Here is a 19,031-nt window from a genome sequence, read left to right as displayed (position 1 = left end):
TGCTTTAAATGCATATTTCTGATGAAAAAAAAAAGTTTCGACTTCCCTACTGTACCTATGAGGTGTGGCTAGCTTCATGAGGCTCATCCAGGGCTAACCAAAAGTGCATAATTGCAGAAGCCAAAAGGCAATACTGGTAGACTTGTAACAGCCACTCTCCAGTCTTAGCTGCTACTAGTGATTGTCGGTCAAGTCAGTCAAATCCTTCAAAATAGTTGTAGTAGTATTGCATATGGTATATATGTTTGGTGCAGTGCATTTTCCTCTGCCATTGGTTAGTCTCTGAGGCTTTTTTAATAGATAACTGGACTGGGTCATATGTGAGTCAGCTTTGAACCTGAATTTTACTCCACAGGAATGACAGTTGCACAAAATTTAAGTAAATGAAACTCTGGTTGACCACTAAACCAGAGGATAGGAAAAGAAAAACATGCATCAGTCATTCCAAACGCTGTTCATTCTATGTAGTGCTATCTATGAGCATAGCCATGCACAATTGCACTCCACTACCTTGTTTTTCTTTTTTTTCTTTTTTATTGCTGTCGAGCCAGAATGCTGGGTGCTTGCTTGAGCTCACATGTTTTGGTGCCTGGAGAAGGTTTTTTTATTGTCTTCCTTTTGTCCGCCCGGCACGCACAGCAATACATATCACTTACATCTCCAAAACCATCCACCCTTTTTAAGGAAACCCCCCCTAAAGTGCCTCTTTTTTTTTTTCATTTTATTTATGTATGTATGTATTTATTTATTTATTTATTAGCAGTGCATTGTTCGGGAAAGCAAGCCATTTTCAACTTTCTGTTGGTGAGAAATTTGTGGAAAAACAAACAAACTTGGCACTTGGTGACCAACCAAAAGTATCTGAATTTCTGAACAATTATATAATGACCAAATTGGGACAGAGGCCCTTTCAAGACTAACGTTGGTGTATACTATTCCACCAAATAATACGATCAGTAATTCGGCGACATACTGTATTTCAAATGAGCTTATTTTGTACTGTATGTCTGCTGACAGCTTTTTATAATTAGTAAACAGTGATGCCTTAAGAGACCTATTAAGATGTTTGCACTGAGTTGTTTGCTTTCATCTACAGCTTCTAAATGCCATCCAGCTGTTTGGTGCCAACCTCGATGACTACCTCCACCTGTTGCTGCCACCCATTGTCAAGCTGTTTGATGCACCCGATGTGCCACTGCAGGCCCGCAAGTCTGTACCGCACATATATGAATGCTGTGTTGTATTAAGCTGAGACATGCTAACATATGTATTTATAATAATTGCAGTGAAACTCATGATAAATTATTAACTAATTCAACCTACTGACATACCTACCTACCCAAACCATATTTTTAGTCAGATTTCGGCCGAAAATTTTCAGCCACACAATTTTCAGAGCAGCTCTAGAAAAAAAGAGGGAGGGTTTTTAATAGCAAATTAATATCATTTTATTAAAATAACTTTTCACTCATTCACACTTTGATCTGTTTGATCTTTTTTCACAATTATGAGGTGCACTTCTTACTAATGACCGCGACTGGCCACTATTAATACCATACACATACTCCGTTTTAGTGTCGTGTGCTTAAACTTGGCCAACTTCCAACGTGTGGACATACTGTATCTCTTCCTCAACACTTAAAAGCTGTCTTGCTCGCCAAGCCACATTGATGTAATACCATTTCCTAGTGGCAATGTTTTTTCACTACAGTTGACAGAGGCAATAAATCATAAATTATTTTAAAGCTATTTCTCAAAAACTATTATTATAAAAGTGATTTTTGTCATTTTTCAACTCAAAATCAAAATGTAGTCATTTTCAATTCAAATCAAACCGTAAAAGCAAATATTAACACACATACAGTGGGGCAAATAAGTATTTATCCCACTTGAAAATATTAGAGAAGCCTCTAATTGTCAACATGGGTAAACCTCAACCATGAGAGACAAAATGTGGGGAAAACCCCCCCAGAAAATCACAATGTTTGATTTTCAAAGAATTTATTTGCAAATCATGGTGGAAAATAAGTATTTGGTCAATACCAAAAGTTCATCTCAATACTTTGTTTTGTACCCTTTGTTGGCAATAACGGAGGCCATACGTTTCTGTAACTCTTCACAAGCTTGTCACACACTGTTGTTGGTATTTTGGCCCATTCCTCCATGCAGATCTCCTCTAGAGCAGTGATGTTTTGAGGCTGTCATTGGTCAAAACGGACTTTCAATTCCCTCCACAGATTTTTTATGGGGTTGAGATCTGGAGACTGGCTAGGCCACTCCAGGACCTTGAAATGGTTCTTACGAAGCCACTCCTTTGTTGCCCTGGCTGTGTGATTGGGATCATTGTCATGCTGAAAGACCCAGCCACATCTCATCTTCAATGCCATTGTTGATGGAAGGAGATTTTCAATCAAAATCTCTCGATACATGGCCCCATTCAATCTTTCCTTTACACAGATCAGTCGTCCGGGTCCCTTTACAGAAAAACAGCCCCAAAGCATGATGTTTACACCCACATGCTTCACAGTGGGTATGGTGCAATTCAGTATTCTTTCACCTCCAAACAGGAGTTGTGTTTCTCCCAAAAAGTTCTAATTTGGTTTCATCCGACCATAACACATTCTCCCAGTCCTCTTCTGGATCATCCAAATGCTTTCTACATGGAACCCGCGAGTTATTAAAAGTATTAAAAAAGCATTGAATTTAATTTTCTACTATTGAAGGTATTAAAAGTATTAAATTAGCTGTTGTAAGTCTGGAATTTTTTCACCGTGGTCTTAATTTTCAAGAACATCTCAGTGCAACCTAAATTATATCCGTGACAAAGTTTTTTTTTTTTTTTTTTTTTAAATCCATAACGAAGATGACGCATAGAATTTTTACGATGCACTGCACTACAAATCGAAATGCAACTCGTGTGTGCCAAACCACCACAACCGGCAAAACGGAGAATCCACCCACCTCTGCATCGGGAATGCGTCCGTTTGTCGGTGGAACGAAAACTTTGCAGGCAGAAGTATTGTGGATTTTGAACACCAAAACAGACCACCATTCTTATACTTCAAATGAGTCCATTGGTGATCTGTTTCGGATATTACGTCATTTTTGGTCGGCATCGGCTGTCACAATGTTGGTCATATTGCGTTTTGTTCCAGAGGGAGCGTTACCGATGTCGTAACTGTCTTTTGTAACGAATTTTCAGTTGGCAGAAAAAAAAACACGCACATTTTCTTAATGTTTAAATAGTCTACATATTTTTAGGATTATTATAAATGCATTTACACAATGAAATAACGCTGGAAAAGTTGGTTAAACATAATGTTGGTCAAATCGTTTTTTTTTCCGGCGGGAGCATTCCCGACTTCGTAACTGCAGCCAATTTAAGCTCATCAAGACTTTAAGATAGAGGTAAAATCGGGCCTAAAAAATCCAGCCCGACCCGAACTGGTCCGCGGGTATTAAAGCCCGACCCGCGTTTTGTGTGATAATATTTGTGACAATGTCTGCATAAAAGCCTGTCTTTTGTAACGAATTCTCAGTTGGCAGAAAAAAACCCGCACATTTTCTTAATGTTTAAATAGATTACATATTTTTATGATCATTATAAATTTATTTACACAACGAAATAACACTGGAAAAGTTTGTTAAATATAAATACAGATACGGTTTTGCGGACTCGCAGAGGGGAAGATTAAAAAGGGCGTATAGGCACGCTCTGGCTCTGCAATGACCATACAGCGCCTTCTTTTTTTATCCAAATTATTTATTTTATAACAAGTATTCCTTAGTTTACCATTCATACATCGTTTTATAACAAGTATTCCTTAGTTTATCATTCATACATCGTTAATATGTAGTTATTTTAAAAAGTTAACGAGAAAGAACCCTGGCCCGGCCCGACGTAATAACTGACATTTTAATTTTGATCATGTTTTCAGTTTAATTTAGCCGTTTCCAGCTTGCTATGTTTATGATTGCGATGTTTGTTTGCCGATTTTCCTCTTACTGCAAAGAGGGAGGAAGTTACATCGGCGCCATTATGACATTTAAGTCATCAGCCATCTGCTGTGACCCGGGAATTAAACGCCTGCTTTCACGCACACTGCTTCCCATGTCAGTTGACACGGGAAATTGTTTTCACACACAACTGCTGCACTGTTAAGCCCCGCGATATTCCCGTTGTTTTGGAGTATGTGATAGGGGCTCAAGTTACATTCAGATACTTTAGGTTGCAGTTTATGGGTCATGCGAAGGCAGTGGACCTGCTTAAACATTTCGGTTTGCCTTTCGAATGAATGTGAATTTCGCCGTTTTAACTCAAGAGTTAGCCATGTTCCCTGGGGTCTTGGCAGGTGCACTAGCGGCTAGCCTGTTACAGAAGATGGCTGGTCTGAGTCCTGTCCTCCTCCTCTTTTTGTCCATAATTATTGTGTGCGTGTGTGTGTTTAAAAAAATTCTGACAGACTTTATAATGTTACTTCAAATGTGTTTTAATTGTATCTTCAATATATGTGCATTCTTTTGTCAAACACACTTAGTAATTGAGGTTAAATTTGATGTTCAGTGCTTTATTTATTTAATATGATTCAGTATGATCCGAATAATGGGTGCAAGAAAAGTATTAATTTTCAGTTGAAATGGCATTAAAAAAGGTCTTAAAAGTCTTGAATTTAGATTTATCAATTCTGGGGGGACCCTGTTCTAGCGAACCGCAGACGGGCCTGGACGTGTACTTTCTTCAGCAGGGGGACACGTATGGCAGTGCAGGATTTGAGTCCCTGGCGGCGCATTGTGTTACTAATAGTAGCCTTTGTTACTGTGGTACCAGCTTTCTGTAGGTCATTCACTAGTTCCCCCTGTGTGGTTCTGGAATTTTTGCTCACCGTTCTTGTTATCATTTTGACGCCGGGGGGGAGGAGGGAGTTGAAAGTACGTGTTGCCCAACGACAGCCCCAAAACATCACTGCTCTAGAGGAGATCTGCATGGAGGAATGGGCCAAAATACCAGCAACAGTGTGTGAAAAGCTTGTGAAGAGTTCCAGAAAACGTTTGGCCTCCGTTATTGCCAACAAAGGGTACATAACAAAGTATTGAAATGAACTATTGGTATTGACCAAATACTTATTTTTCACCATGATTTGCAAATAAATTCTTTAAAAATCAAACAATGTGATTTTCTGTTTTTTTTTCCACATTCTGTCTGTCATGGTTGAGGTTTACACATGTTGACAATTACAGGCCTCTCTAATATTTTCAAGTGGGAGAACTTGCACAATTAGTAGTTGACTAAATACTTATTTTCCCCACTGTAATTACAATGTTAAAGTTGTGCTTATTTGATATTTACTTAGGGTTGCCTTGGAGACTTTGGACAGGCTTACAGAATCCCTGGACTTCACCGATTACGCTTCCCGCATTATTCACCCCATTGTCCGGACTCTTGACAGTACGCCCGAATTGCGCTCCACCTCCATGGACACCCTGTCCTCACTTGTGTTCCAGTTAGGCAAGAAGGTAGGCGTTTGCGCGCCGCGGGGCTCTCGTCAGCTGGAGCAATTATTCAGTAGAACATTTCCAGCCGCCCTGCTGCTGTCTGCGTATGAGCAGTATTTCAGTATCCTTTCATTACTTCCCGTTAGACTACTTCTGTCATGGTCTGTTTGTCAGTGGGGGGGTCTTTTTCATGAGTGTGGATAATGTCTACTCCTAGCTTTACCCCTTCACATTCATCAACACTCATTAGCATTCCTAATGTAGCCGCGTCTGGCAACATGCAAAAAGGAAACGTTTGATGTAAACCTTGTAAGTAGTTTGATCCTTTTTTATTTGGTGAATGAGGCAAAAGGATTTTCGGGTAAACAAAATTAAGAATGTAGTTAAGCCTAGACAGACCCCTTTTATTTACTCTCTTTCACCTTCCTCTTATTTTCAGTACCAGATCTTCATCCCCATGGTAAATAAAGTGATGCTGAAGCACCGGATCAACCACCAACGCTATGACATACTAATATGTCGTATTGTTAAGGTGAGACACCGTCTACATTGAATAAAGAAAAGTACTGCTAACTCCATTAAAATAATAAAACTATGCCATGACTTTAGGTTACAAGGATGCGATATTTAATTACTAACTTGACATGTTTTAATCTAATAAAAACTTTCATCTGCATATGCAACATAAGCAACCAAAAAAAACAAACAAACTGCAAATCGTTATTTATTCCTCTGAATAGATATGCATTTCTCAATTTACAAAACAACTTTTGCTTCAACCATCTGTGTGTGGCCTGTTTTTTTTTTCTTTTTAATTTGTGGTCTTGCATGTGTTGAAAATAGGGCTATACTCTGGCAGAAGAGGAAGAAAACCCTCTGATCTTTCAGCACCGCCATCTACGTGGTAACCAAGGTGATACACTGGTTAGCGGACCAGTGGAGGCAGGACCAATGAAGAAACTTCATGTCAGCACAACAGCACTTCAGAAGGTCAGAAAGAATTACCAGTGGGTAAATCTATTTAGTGCTGATGCACGCTGGGTAAAATGAAGCATTGCTGATAGGTAAAACAACAGTAAAACTCAGTTGAGCCAAATTCTCTACCAGGAAATGAAAAATAATATAAAATAGTTGAGGATATTACTGTCGTAGCTTTGTGGAGAGTATAATACTGCACTCGAGAACTGGGGCTTGTTTACTGTTGACACTTATATTACTGTATGACAAAATCTTTGACAATTGGGGGGCAAAAATCATGCCTTCTGTAGATCTCTTTTTTCATAGTGATGAAAAATGTGAGTACTAGCTTGCTTGTTGTTTATTATTCAGTGCATTTGTTAGCTGGCTCGTTTTGGATTCCAATGGGGTTAGGAATGGTCAGGGTGAACCGTTTGCTTTGTGTAATACTAAAGCCAGTTCCAGAGATTCAAACCATGAAATTTAAATTTTATAGCTCGGCCTCTATACCCTTGTCAAAATTTGTGGAAAATATCTTATTTAGTACAGTATTTGCATATTTGTCTGACAGGTCTTTATACCACACCTATTTTCATGCAAATTGTTCAAGGGCAGGTGAAGAGCTTTTTGGATTTTGGTGTAATTTTGCAAATATCGTCAAAACAACCATGTCATTTCTAACGTGTAACTGCTAGGATAATTTGTGTTTTTTAGCACTCCGTCAATACTGCATTCCCAAACCTGGAAGTGTGACGTAATTTCCCGAACGCAAAAGAAGATTATCCACAGCGAGCATAGCAGCAGCAAAATTTTCAGTGATATTTCCACCGAAAGTAATTATTCAGGGTAGCTCTTTTGTGACGCTAACGATGGCAAAGGTTCACAGGAAAGTTCTAGAAATCTACATTTAATCCCTTCATTTTTGAACCTGAGGCGTCAGATGACTATGATTTACTCGGCACAGCAGACGTTGGTGATGACACCAGTTGGCAGCTCGACACTTCACGAAAGGAAGAGTGGTAGACCAGTGTCTAGCATTGTGATTTCTCTCTGACCCTTTCTTTCCCCAGACATTCTGTGATCCAATTACCAGTAATTGCACAAGCAGACGAGTAGTTATATAAATCTTGAGGTGGCGATCAAGTAATAAACGCATCAAATTGACATGAATAGGCAACCTGTCAGCTGTTCTGATGACAGGCAAGCAACAACAACAACAACAAAAAACAGGTGGCACTTCAACGAATAGGCAGTCGGATTTAGCCCTCCTATATCAACAGAAGTGCATCAATTTTTAGAATTAATAAAGCCAGCAAGGGTCTGCTTACGACTTTGAAAAACCAAGGTTGTATCCTCCTAGGCTTTCAAAGCTGTCGTCAGTGAAATGTTGGAAACAAATACGCGGTTGAGTAGCTGAGAAGTTATTCCGCGTAACTCTCATAAAAGATGTACAAACCCTTGCAGAAAGAAGGTTTTTTGGACCACTCATAGTCTCAAACCTTCGTGTGAGCAATTCATCGCTACACATCGAGATGGCATGATGAATCTTGCGAGTAAACCCAGAAAATGTTTGCAATATATGGCGAGGATAGCGTGGTGCTATACTTTCGTATTGGAGTGCTGGCGAGGTCTTCGGTAAATGACATCAGGTAGCGGCTGGCAGTGAGGCGCGTCCCTCGTTGCTAAGGTGTTGCTATGGCAGGAACTCAAAAACTACGCGGTCAATTCAAAAAAATTTTTTGTAATGTGAGTTTTGAGACAGCGAATGATGCATTCAATACAATTTAACTGAGTCAAATGCTCATGAATTTTCACCTGCCCTTTAAAGTAGCATCAGAATAACACTTTTGAAAGTATACATATGGTATGATAGTTTATGACAAGCTCCACTGCTATAGCAAAGGGGTAACCCAAATTTGTATGCAGGTCACAACAAGTCATAGTCTATAATTGCACTGGTAGTCAAGTCATAATTACACTTTGTATGAAAACTACTTTATGTCATAAATGTAAACACGCAAATGAAAAACAGTGAGTACAGCAGTAAATGAGTGTTCAGGGTTCCTGTGTATCCTTGATAAGTCTTAAAAGGCATTGAATTATTTTTTTTCCAAATAAGGCCATAGTTGGCATTTACATGTCTCGTCAAAAGTCTTAAAATTGTGAACACATAAGTACGATGATTTATTTAAAGAAACACTTTATCCTCTTAAATGGGACGAGTTTTAAAGCTCGTCCCATTTATTATTTCTGGGAACAATGTGATGCCAATCTTGTTGGTTCCTATAAGATTTCTTGCAAACGTAGCAGACTGATCCAACATGGTTCTCGCAGCTTAAAGAAAGTGATCTTTTGCTCACAGGCTTGGGGTGCCGCTAGAAAGGTTTCCAAAGATGACTGGCTAGAGTGGTTGAGACGCTTAAGTGTCGTCCTGCTGAAGGAGTCTTCCTCCCCAGCACTGCGATCGTGTTGGTCGTTGGCTCAAACCTACATCCCACTGGCCAGGTAAAGCACCACATTAATCATACACTAAAGTATTATTACACCTGGCCATTATACTTACAGAGACTAACGATGGAAGAAAATACGGAGTTGATCTTCTGTTTTCCTCAAACATTTTGAGTTTGTCTTTTGACCAAGAATCTGGGAATAAAGACTTTGATGAAGTGTTCCCACAAAGTTGGAAGCCTTGACTGTTGGAAATGTCTTTGTAAACTCTGATTAATCAAGCAGTTGATTAAGGGTTTTGATTTTCTTCCTTATAGTTCATCCATTCCTACAAAATTGTACAAAGTATCTGTAACTGTAAAAAATATATAACACTGGGGATTAGATTTTTTCCACATGTTGTCACTACTTGGATGACAATGACAGAAGGGGGAAAAATAAATAAGTGAGCCATCACATTTGATATTGGTTTCAGTTGCTCTTTAAGTTCCTGGAGAGCGAACAAGGCAGCCTAAATGAATGATAAAGACACACGGAAATCATTGCATCCTGAAAGACAACTATTGCGCATTTTATATACTGGATGATAAGTCGATATATCAATTATTGTGACAGGCCTAAAACCAAGCCTTCATATTAAGATCAATATTTCATTTTTTTTTCTTTTTAAGAAAACAGGGATCCTGCAGTTCAAAAACTTGACATTGTAGAAAAGATCCGTTTTGGATTTCGCACTCAAAAATTTGTTCAAAACAACTTACAGATCTAAGTCAAGAATAATTGTGTGCTTAGCGTAAGTGGCTGTAACTCAAGGCTGCCATTCATGGTGAGAGACCTCTGAACCATATGGGCTACCATTTATGGTGATAGACCTCCAAACCATTTGGATGGACATCTTTCTAGTAACAAATTAAGAACCATATGCGGCTCTGGAGCCACAGTTTGCAGGCCCCTAATAGGACATCTTTTATTGTCACTGGCACTGGGAGTTAATTTGTCTCACAATAGGAGACCATATTGATCACTTTTAGCACTTTTATTATGAATAGCTACCTCTGTAAGCATACAGCGGGAAAAAAAACGGCAAATGTTTTGCATCATTGTTCAAGTCGAAAACACTAGTAGCTTCCAGATGTGGCTGTTTCACTGTAAAGTTGAAACAGATTGCATTTGGTTAATCAGTAATCTGTGTTTCCCCCTCAACAACTCCAAGTCTGTATTTTAAGAATTCATGTATTTTTGTCCACAGGGACCTTTTCAATGCGGCCTTTTTATCCTGTTGGTCTGAGCTGAGTGAAGACCAGCAGGATGAGCTGATCCGCAGCATCGAGTTAGCGCTGACGTCGCAGGACATTGCAGAGGTCACGCAGACGCTACTTAACCTCGCAGAGTTCATGGAACACAGTGACAAGGTTAGCATTGAACACTAAAGCACTAAATGCCCCTGGTGTAATTACGGTAAAAAGAAATGAAAAATAATGGTTTAAATTTGTGTTAATAGATTTTTTAAAAATTGTTTTATTTATGCTACTTTTAGAAGAATATATTTGTTTAAGTTTATTGAGGATCAATGAGATCCTGTCACAATGGGAAGACTTCATGTATCTTTGGGCCTTGTTCATGAGAGTTAATAAGGATCTAGTACAAGATCAACAGGCAGATAGATGCTGCGTTCTCTAATGAGGACTGTTCGATCTGTCATGGCCTAAGAAGGAGTTGAGCTAAAGCTCACTTTACAAAGTCCTATACTCAGCTTTTGTAATGATCTGTGAGTCCTGCTCAAATGAACAAGCTCCCAGATTAAAGCAACAGAAATTAGTTCCCTTCACTGAGTGTCCAGGCTCTCACTAGACATGGGGTGAGACATTCAGTTATTTAGGAGCGATGAGTAGAGAGGCTTCTCCTCCCCATTTCAAGAATCAAGCTTAGGTGGCTCAGGCTTAGAATCAGGATGCCTCTTGGACGCCTCTCTGATAAGGTGTTCAGTGCGCGTCTTACCAAGAGGAGGCCCTAGGGACTAGCCAGAACACCCTGGAGAAACTATACCAGCTGGTGTGCTTGGAAATGAACGCCTTTGTACCCCAGAGAAGATAAAGTGTCTAGGGAGAGAGAAGTCAAAGCTTCCTCTTTATGCTACTGTTCCCGTGAACCGAACTTGAATAAATAGAAGAAAATAGATGGATGTTTTTTAAGACGATATAGTAACTGATAATATCTGTTTTATTACAGACCAAATGTAAATGGTGAATTTTCGTAAGAGGAAAAAAACACTACTCAGAGCTACCTCATGAATTAACTGTGGATAATCACTATATAAGATGAATACGTTTTTCACTGAAACCCACCCACGTCAGATTACTTTCATACCTGTTCAATCAAGTAAACACTGACAAAATTAAATGAGCCAACAGATTATAAAGTGTTTAAACAAAATGCCTCGGTTGAAAGATATTTAAGACTTCACCGGAAGTATTTAACATCTATCAGTCTGGAAAGGGTTGCAACGTTATTTGAGGATTCCAGCTAACCACGGTGACTGCCATTATCCACATATGGAGAAAACATGGATCACTGGTGCACCTTCCCAAGAGTGGGCGGCCGGGAAAGAATATCCCTAGAGCACAGCAACCAAAAGGACACAAAGGAACCCATGAAAAATATCTAAAAAACTTAAGGCCTACCTTTCCTCAGTTAAAGTCAGCGTTTATGACTCATCAAAAGATTTCCAAGGCAAAAATCGTTGCAGACCAAGAAGAATAAAGGCTCGTCTTACTTTTGCTAAAAACATTTGAATGATTCTCAAGACCTTTGGGGCGATATTCAATGAACTACCGACAGTTGATGTTAAAGTTTTTGGAAGGTGGGTCCCTTTACATCTGAGGTAAATGTTCCACAGTATTTTGGAAAACTGCTCTACTTTTCCCCCACACAGACCAGTGGTTTTGGATAGTTTTAAGAAATAAACAAGTCATAGAATTAATTCATGAGTTTCTATCCATAAGGCTAGAGGGTAACAAAAACATTTTATAACACTGATATTGCTTGTTTTATTCGAATCCCTTCCTTTTTTAGGGCCCTCTGCCATTGAGAGATGACAATGGCATTGTACTGCTTGGTGAGAGAGCTGCCAAATGCCGCGCCTATGCCAAGGCTTTGCATTACAAAGAGTTGGAGTTTCAAAAAGGTCCTTCGCCTCTCATCCTGGAATCTCTTATCAGGTAGGAGGTTGGGGAAAAAAACACAAGCCATTTCCTCATTGAAAATGCTTGTGAATGCCGAGAAGTGTTGGAGCGAGGCCAAAATGCCAACGACACAATTGCAACAAGCAGGGGTTCATTATCTGTATAACATATTCTAACAATTTACATGGCGCAGATTTCTGCCACAGCTAAAATGGAAGATTAATTACTCATACCTCTTAGATCTAATGTCTTGATTTTCTTAATTTCCTCTATGTGATTAACAAAGCTTAGCGATCCAATTGCAAAAGGGAGGTGACGAGTTATACAGATTCTGGATCATATACAACAAAATGTAATAAGATATTATATAAGCATAACAGATTTCAACCATATCTGATTAGATTTCACGGCAACTTAATCATCATTGATGATTAATTTTCTAATTGGTTTTGTACTCGCTTTTACTAAAACCCTGAAGGACGGGATTTGACAGAATTTTAGTTTTACTTATTTTTCCATCAATCAGTTGATCAATAACTAGATTAAAATTAAATTGACATGTCAGAAGAATAGCAGCCATTGATAAGGGGAAAAATCAAATTCCTGCAGTATTAAAAGCTTTTTGTTTCATTATGGATGAAATTTTGAGGGGTTTGTATTTAATGCTTTGAAGGACATTTAATTAAATGTTAGGGAATCAAGTTTTAAGTTTGATTAAGTGCAGAATTTAACATTAAAGGTGACCTATCATAGAAATCCATTCTTAAAAATACTATTTCATGCATTAAATTACTGTAATCTAAATGAGCAAGTTGGCTTGTCACTGATGCGGTTTGGATTTGATTGCAATCGCTTTTGCAAGTCAATCAGCTCTGCAGACGGGCAGAAATTGGCAAGGGTGTGCCATCACACCATGCATTATGCAAGTACCAACCCACTTTGTCTTCCCACACACCCACTCTTCTCAGGAGTGCTGATGAAGAGGCTATGCGTCTCACTGCTGCATTCATGACGTGCAAACCTGCTAAAGTCAACCAAACTCAGACAAGTTCGTAAATGGCTTACATTTATTTGGGTAGAAATCACCTTAGCATTTCAGCACCAGATTTAACCGTCTTTGGTTTATTATGCCGACTATATTGAGAATACACAATGTGCACATTTCCTGGTTCTCAGTCAGTGGGCTGTCAGGCCACGGCCAAGCCATACATATCCTTGGGCTGTAATGATACACAATCTTACGATTCAATTGGGATTGTATTGTTAAATTTGAATAGCATTTTTAATTGTCATTTATATTTACATTTACTTTAATATAAAAAATGACCTGAGCATATTTGAACACAAGTATGAGCAAAATGGTTGGACAGAATAATAAAAATCTGGGCAATTGACTCCTGAGTAAATAATGATCAATGGCAATGGAGACACTTTGTATCATAATACTGTAGTGACGGTTGTCTGCTGTGCCCAGATCACACATTTGCCATAGACAAGATGGGAAAATGGGATTTACTGTTTGTTTTGTCTGCGTGGAGTGGAGGAATAGGTGTAGGTCTCACACGCTGCTGGCATCTGCACTCTCAGGAAAAAAAATAAAAATGCGAGAGCATGTGAGTGTGTGCAGGGAAAGCATTAGCCGGTCACAAAGTTACATTACTGGTCAATATTCATCAACAAATTGTACGAACATGTAGGATGTGTCACACAAGCAGAAATTCTGACATGCCAGACTTCCAGCAATGTGATCATTAAGTGTTTGAGACAGCAGTTCAGCAGTCAGTGGATATTTCGCACTACACGAGGCGTCGTGAACACCCACCCACACACACACACACACACACACACACACACTTCACAATGTCGGCAACGGCGGCCCCCCATTCTCCACAGTTTGTGGTTCAGGCTAAAATCGGGCTGTAATAGTCTGAGTGAGGCAAAACCCATGGTTGCCATTGACTGCGACGGACATCCAAGCTCTGCCCTGTGCTGTCACCCCTCCCAGTTCAAATGGTTTGGATGTCAATCCCTGTCAATGGCAGTGAAAGAGTTAAATTTGTGGGGGGGAAAATTAAATAATAGATCAGCTCCATTTTTCTTTATTGACAAATAGACCGTACGTTCTGGTGGTAACACTGTACCTGTAACTGAATACTAAATACACCAACAATACTAAAATCTTTTTTTTTCCCTTAGACATGTTTTTTAAATTTAGCCAGCATTGGAAATAAGTGAAAATATTTGTTGCATTAGAGAGGCCCTTTAAAGAATACAACCGTTTGATGAGGCCAATTTCACATCTCTTTCCTATTAGTTGTTCCTGGTACCGGTAGTTAGACACAGTCATTGTCACAAAAATTAAGTTTGACAGGTGAAACAGTCCAACTGTAAATTTTCTAATTAAAAACAAAATGCAATAGGAAAATGAATATACAATCCACGTGCTATGGCTCCCATAACCGTTTGATATCATTTGCCATGTTTTCCACCCCCTTTGGATTATTACTTTCTTTTCAGAATGGCATGCAAAAGCAGTTTTCCAGGCATCTAATTGGACGTTTGCCCCTGCATCTATGAGTGTCTGGACTTATGTTTTTGAGAAGCCTGTTTTCAATTTCTCAGAAGCCTTGATGATGATGATGATGATGAATGATGAGAGAAGGCACTCCAGTGTTTTCAATATCCCATCTGGTTCTCACCTCTACAGAATATCCCATTAAAAAAAAAATTCAGGCTCGTTTGTAAAAAGCGCTACGTAAACCTAGCTCAAATGAGTCGTGACTATTTGGAAAAAATTACTTTTATGAGTTATCTGATTCCTTCTCAGGTAATATAAAAGGTAACATGCAGGTGTTTGTAATTAGCCGTGTGTGTAATGATCTTCAAATAATTTTTCATGTTCCATCACATTGATTCTTTACGTAAAATTTGAATATCATAATGTTTTTTTGTTTTTCTTTTGTTATGTATAGTAGGTTGAGTACGAAGTATGAGAGGATCTCGATTACCTTGCTGACGGTTTTTGCAGAATCTCCTAATTTATTCGTAGTTTTCACCTCTTCTGGACAAAGGCAGGAGGAGATTCTACCAAAACTAACAGCAAGGTAAGAGAGATCCTCTCATACTGGATAAGTGGATTACAAAATCATAAGTGAAAAAAAGGACATAATAAAGTGTGAGACTGACCGATATGGGATTTTCAGGACCGATATCGATTATTAATAGTTAGAGGGGCCGATAACCGATTTTTGGAGTTGATATTCATTTGCAGTAGAAGTGTAAAAGTTGTTGTAAAAAGATTGAATAATGCAAACACTGAACTTCACTAAAATGCCTAAAGCATGTTTATTGAATCAAACAAATAGAAAATAATAGCTAATAATTGGGGTGGCGTGGTTCAGTGGTAGAGTAGTTGTTCCCTAACTCAGGTTGGGGTTTGGATTGTCCGCCCTGATCTCTCGTCTCAAATATCCTTGAGCCAGATCCTAAACCCAACGTTGCTCCTGGTGCTGCGTCACCAGTAGGTAGATGAGGATATAGTGTGAAGCGCTTTGAGGGGCTTAAAAAGGTGGAAAGGCGCAATACAAGTCTAACTCCATTTACCATTACCATTTGACAAATCAATGGACGGCAGGCAGGAGAGAGAGAGGCGCTGCTGCATCTGAGCCGAAACAACATAGTTTTCAATGGATTTTTTTCAAATCGGCCGGTCGGATTTAAAACGGATTAAAAAAAAAAAAAAAAGGCCGCTACCGATATACGTGAAATTTCCAAATATCGGAGCCGTTAATCGGCGCGGCCGATAATCGGTCTATCTTTATAATAAATGCTTTTCAACTTTTACAACCATTAAATTATACTGTAATTTAAATAAGCTGATATTTTTTTCCCTTGCTTTGAACCCTGCGGCTTATTGTTCAGTGAGGCTGACTTATGGATTTTACAGTTTAATGAGCCTAAAAATGTGATGGGTGGGCTTTTTCAGATGAAAATTAGGCTATTTCTAATGAGTGTAAGTGTAAAAACGTTTTATCATTTTTCACTGTGAAACGTTCCACATTTTCTATTTCAATTGAGTTTTTTGCCTTTTTAATTGCTATGTTTGCTTGAGTATATGTGTATTTCTATGACTAACTTCAGAGTACCCTTTTACTCTTTCAACGCTATACTGTTCATTGAGCATGTTCAATCGTTCTTATATCAATCAGAGTGGGCAATATTATAATGGGGCAATAGGCTGCAGGATTCTAACCATATGTTAAAAAATATCCAACGACTGTAGAACTCTCTCGTTTGATTGGATTTTTAGATTGCTTTAATTGCTGATGAAAACCTCTTCTGTAGTAGCTATCAAGGCTGGCCATTTGACCCATTGTATTTTTAGAAACACTTATGAGGAATGGCCAATTTTGAGAACCATTTCTCCAGCATTATAGTCAGGGGTGCACATAATTTTTTTCCCCAGGTTCTCAGAGGAGGACCTGGAGATGTGACTTGGTCCTCATTGAGCTTGAGAGCCGACCCGCCTGATGCGATAAATTTATGACAAGCTTTACTTAGAGCCAATTAACTTTAATTAATTATATTAACAATTAATGCTTGATTAACATCAACTGGCACAACAAAATTGCCATTATTTTGAAGTGAAATGTAAAGAAATAAAAAGCACCAATTCAAAATAAAGGGCATTATGCGGCTCCCACATTAACTCCAACCCTTTTTAAAAGTAGGATGTCCTCCTCATAAGACCTTATTGAACGTGCATGTTTAGCTTTGTAAAATGCGAGCAAAAACACGTTTGTCAGTGCATGTCGCTGTTCATTACCTTTATTCCGCCACTTGTCCATAGGGCGAGCGGGGTCCTGTTTGACATCGATAGTTTGCTTAATTGCCACATACTCTCTGTTTTTTTCGTGCTTTTCAAAGTTTGGATGGCTGAAATTCTTTGACCCTACATAAAATGCGCTGCTCTTATCGGCGACATTGGGATTCTCACAGCACATTTTGTACCGCATTTCCGTGCGAGCATCATTTGCTTCTAGCCATGGTACCTCCTACTTTTCAGCAAAAGTCCTTTTTTTCAGTAGCTCCGGTGACGTCTCTGTCGTCTGTCTGTCTTTTGACGGGGGTGGGGGAACACGGAAGTAATTACTCAGTGTGGCCTGCCCCTTTGACATTTTGAGAAGTTATTTTCTCGTGTCCGCCGCAAATACGGTGGTCAGCCATCGGTACGCAAAAGCTATGGAAGTCGTTGAGGGCCAGCACGTTTGTCTACGTCCGGTACGCATGCGCGCATGCGGACCACTTATGTGCACCCCTGATTATAGTGCATCTAAAACAGTACCTCTCTTCATGATGCTGAATGAGTTCAACATATTTGTTAAAACACGACTGAATGATTGTAAATGGGATTTGTAAATGTGCACAGTGCACACATAAAGTTGTCTCAACATAGAAAGCACCACACTTATTTTCTCAGGAAATTAATGTTAGATGGTCTAGTCTTTTCCATGGGCTCACTGCCTTTGTGAGGGGCCAATGGAGTGAAGGGGGAGAAAGATCTAGGTGGTGGCTGAATGCAGGAATTTTGACAGTGTAATCCCCAGCTACAGAAGTTGGCTCTTTGTATGTGAAGTGTCACCTTTCTGCAAGGGAAGGAGCCCAAGCTGATGCGTGAGGTTCAGAAGTTCTGACTAGACATAGTCAGGCTCACCTCCTAGTCCTTAATACCTTAGGCTGTGGTATCACTCATCTTGAGTGAGTTTGGACACTATTCTATTCTGGAGTTTTCTATGGTGAGAGATGCTGAGCACATATGGGCATACATACAGTGTATCACATTAGCGAGTACACCCCTCGCATTTCTGCAGATATTTAAGTATATCTTTTCATGGGACAGCACTGACAAAACGACACTTTGACACAATGAAAAGTAGTCTGTGTGCAGCTTACATAATAGAGTTAATTTATTTTCCCCTCAAAATAACTCAAAATATAGCCATTAATACCTAAACCCCTGGCAACAAAAGTAAGTACACCGCATCGGAACTACTGTATGTACGTCCCTAAATGTCCAAATTGAGTACTGCTTGTCATTTTCCCTCCAAAATGTCATGTGACTCATTACAGGCGTGCTATCTGCATTGCTGCAGAGATTGAAGAGGTGGGGGGTCAGCCTGTTAGTATGATAGTAAGACGGTACACAAGAAAGCCCGCCCGTCTCATCAGACCATAGGACATGGTTCCAGTAATCCATGTGCTTTGTCGTCTTCAGCAAACTGTTTGCGGGCTTTCTTGTGTACCGTCTTCAGAAGAGGCGTCCTCCTGGGGTGACAGGCATGCACACCAATTTGATGTAGAGTGTGGCGTAAAGTACGAGTACAAGCAGTACTCAATTTGGACATTTAGGGATGTGCGTTTTTTCAAAGGGGTGTACTCACTTTAGTTGCCAGGGGTTTAGATATTAATGGCTATACTTTGAGTTATTTTAAGGGGAAAATAAATTAACTCTATTATATAAGCTGCACACAGACTACTTTTCATTGTGTCAAAGTGTAATTTTGTCAGTGTTGTCCCATGAAAAGATATACTTAAATATCTGCAGAAATGCGAGGGGTGTACTCACTTTTGTGATACACTGTATTATTCCCTGGGACTCTCTGGGTCTGCTTTGGGGACCTAAATGCTCACATGGGCAATTACCGTGAAATCTGGAAGGGCGTGATTGGGAGGAACGTCCCTCAGATTAAAACCTGAGCTGTGTTCCATTATTGGATTTCTGCCAATAATAAGTACGGTAGTAGTTTAGGGTCTGCAACCTGCGAGGTCTGCATTTGAAGGCCAGTTACATAATAAGCTCGTGCCAATACCTGTCCCAATTCATTCGCATTTGAAGGATGTTCCAAATTTGCACTCCAAATGCATCCCATTTTGAGATGATTTGGAGGATAC

At 39.4% G+C, this 19,031-nt stretch overlaps 1 protein-coding gene across 1 annotated transcript in view; it reads left to right on the top strand.

The window, feature by feature from the left end:
- Positions 1 to 19,031, top strand: part of mtor (mechanistic target of rapamycin kinase) — a 133,577-nt gene that overhangs the window by 29,728 nt on the left and 84,818 nt on the right. Inside the window, exons 22-28 of the mRNA XM_057824272.1 lie at positions 1,097 to 1,209; positions 5,352 to 5,514; positions 5,933 to 6,025; positions 6,337 to 6,483; positions 8,813 to 8,955; positions 10,148 to 10,310; positions 11,971 to 12,116. Coding sequence (XP_057680255.1) covers positions 1,097 to 1,209; positions 5,352 to 5,514; positions 5,933 to 6,025; positions 6,337 to 6,483; positions 8,813 to 8,955; positions 10,148 to 10,310; positions 11,971 to 12,116 — 968 coding nt within the window. The remainder of the gene's footprint in view (positions 1 to 1,096; positions 1,210 to 5,351; positions 5,515 to 5,932; positions 6,026 to 6,336; positions 6,484 to 8,812; positions 8,956 to 10,147; positions 10,311 to 11,970; positions 12,117 to 19,031) is intronic.

This window comes from Corythoichthys intestinalis, chromosome 2, assembly GCF_030265065.1.
Source record: "Corythoichthys intestinalis isolate RoL2023-P3 chromosome 2, ASM3026506v1, whole genome shotgun sequence".
NCBI lineage: Eukaryota > Metazoa > Chordata > Actinopteri > Syngnathiformes > Syngnathidae > Corythoichthys > Corythoichthys intestinalis.
The sequence above is the reverse complement of the archived record's forward strand: the minus strand, read 5'-3'. Positions and strand labels throughout refer to the sequence as shown.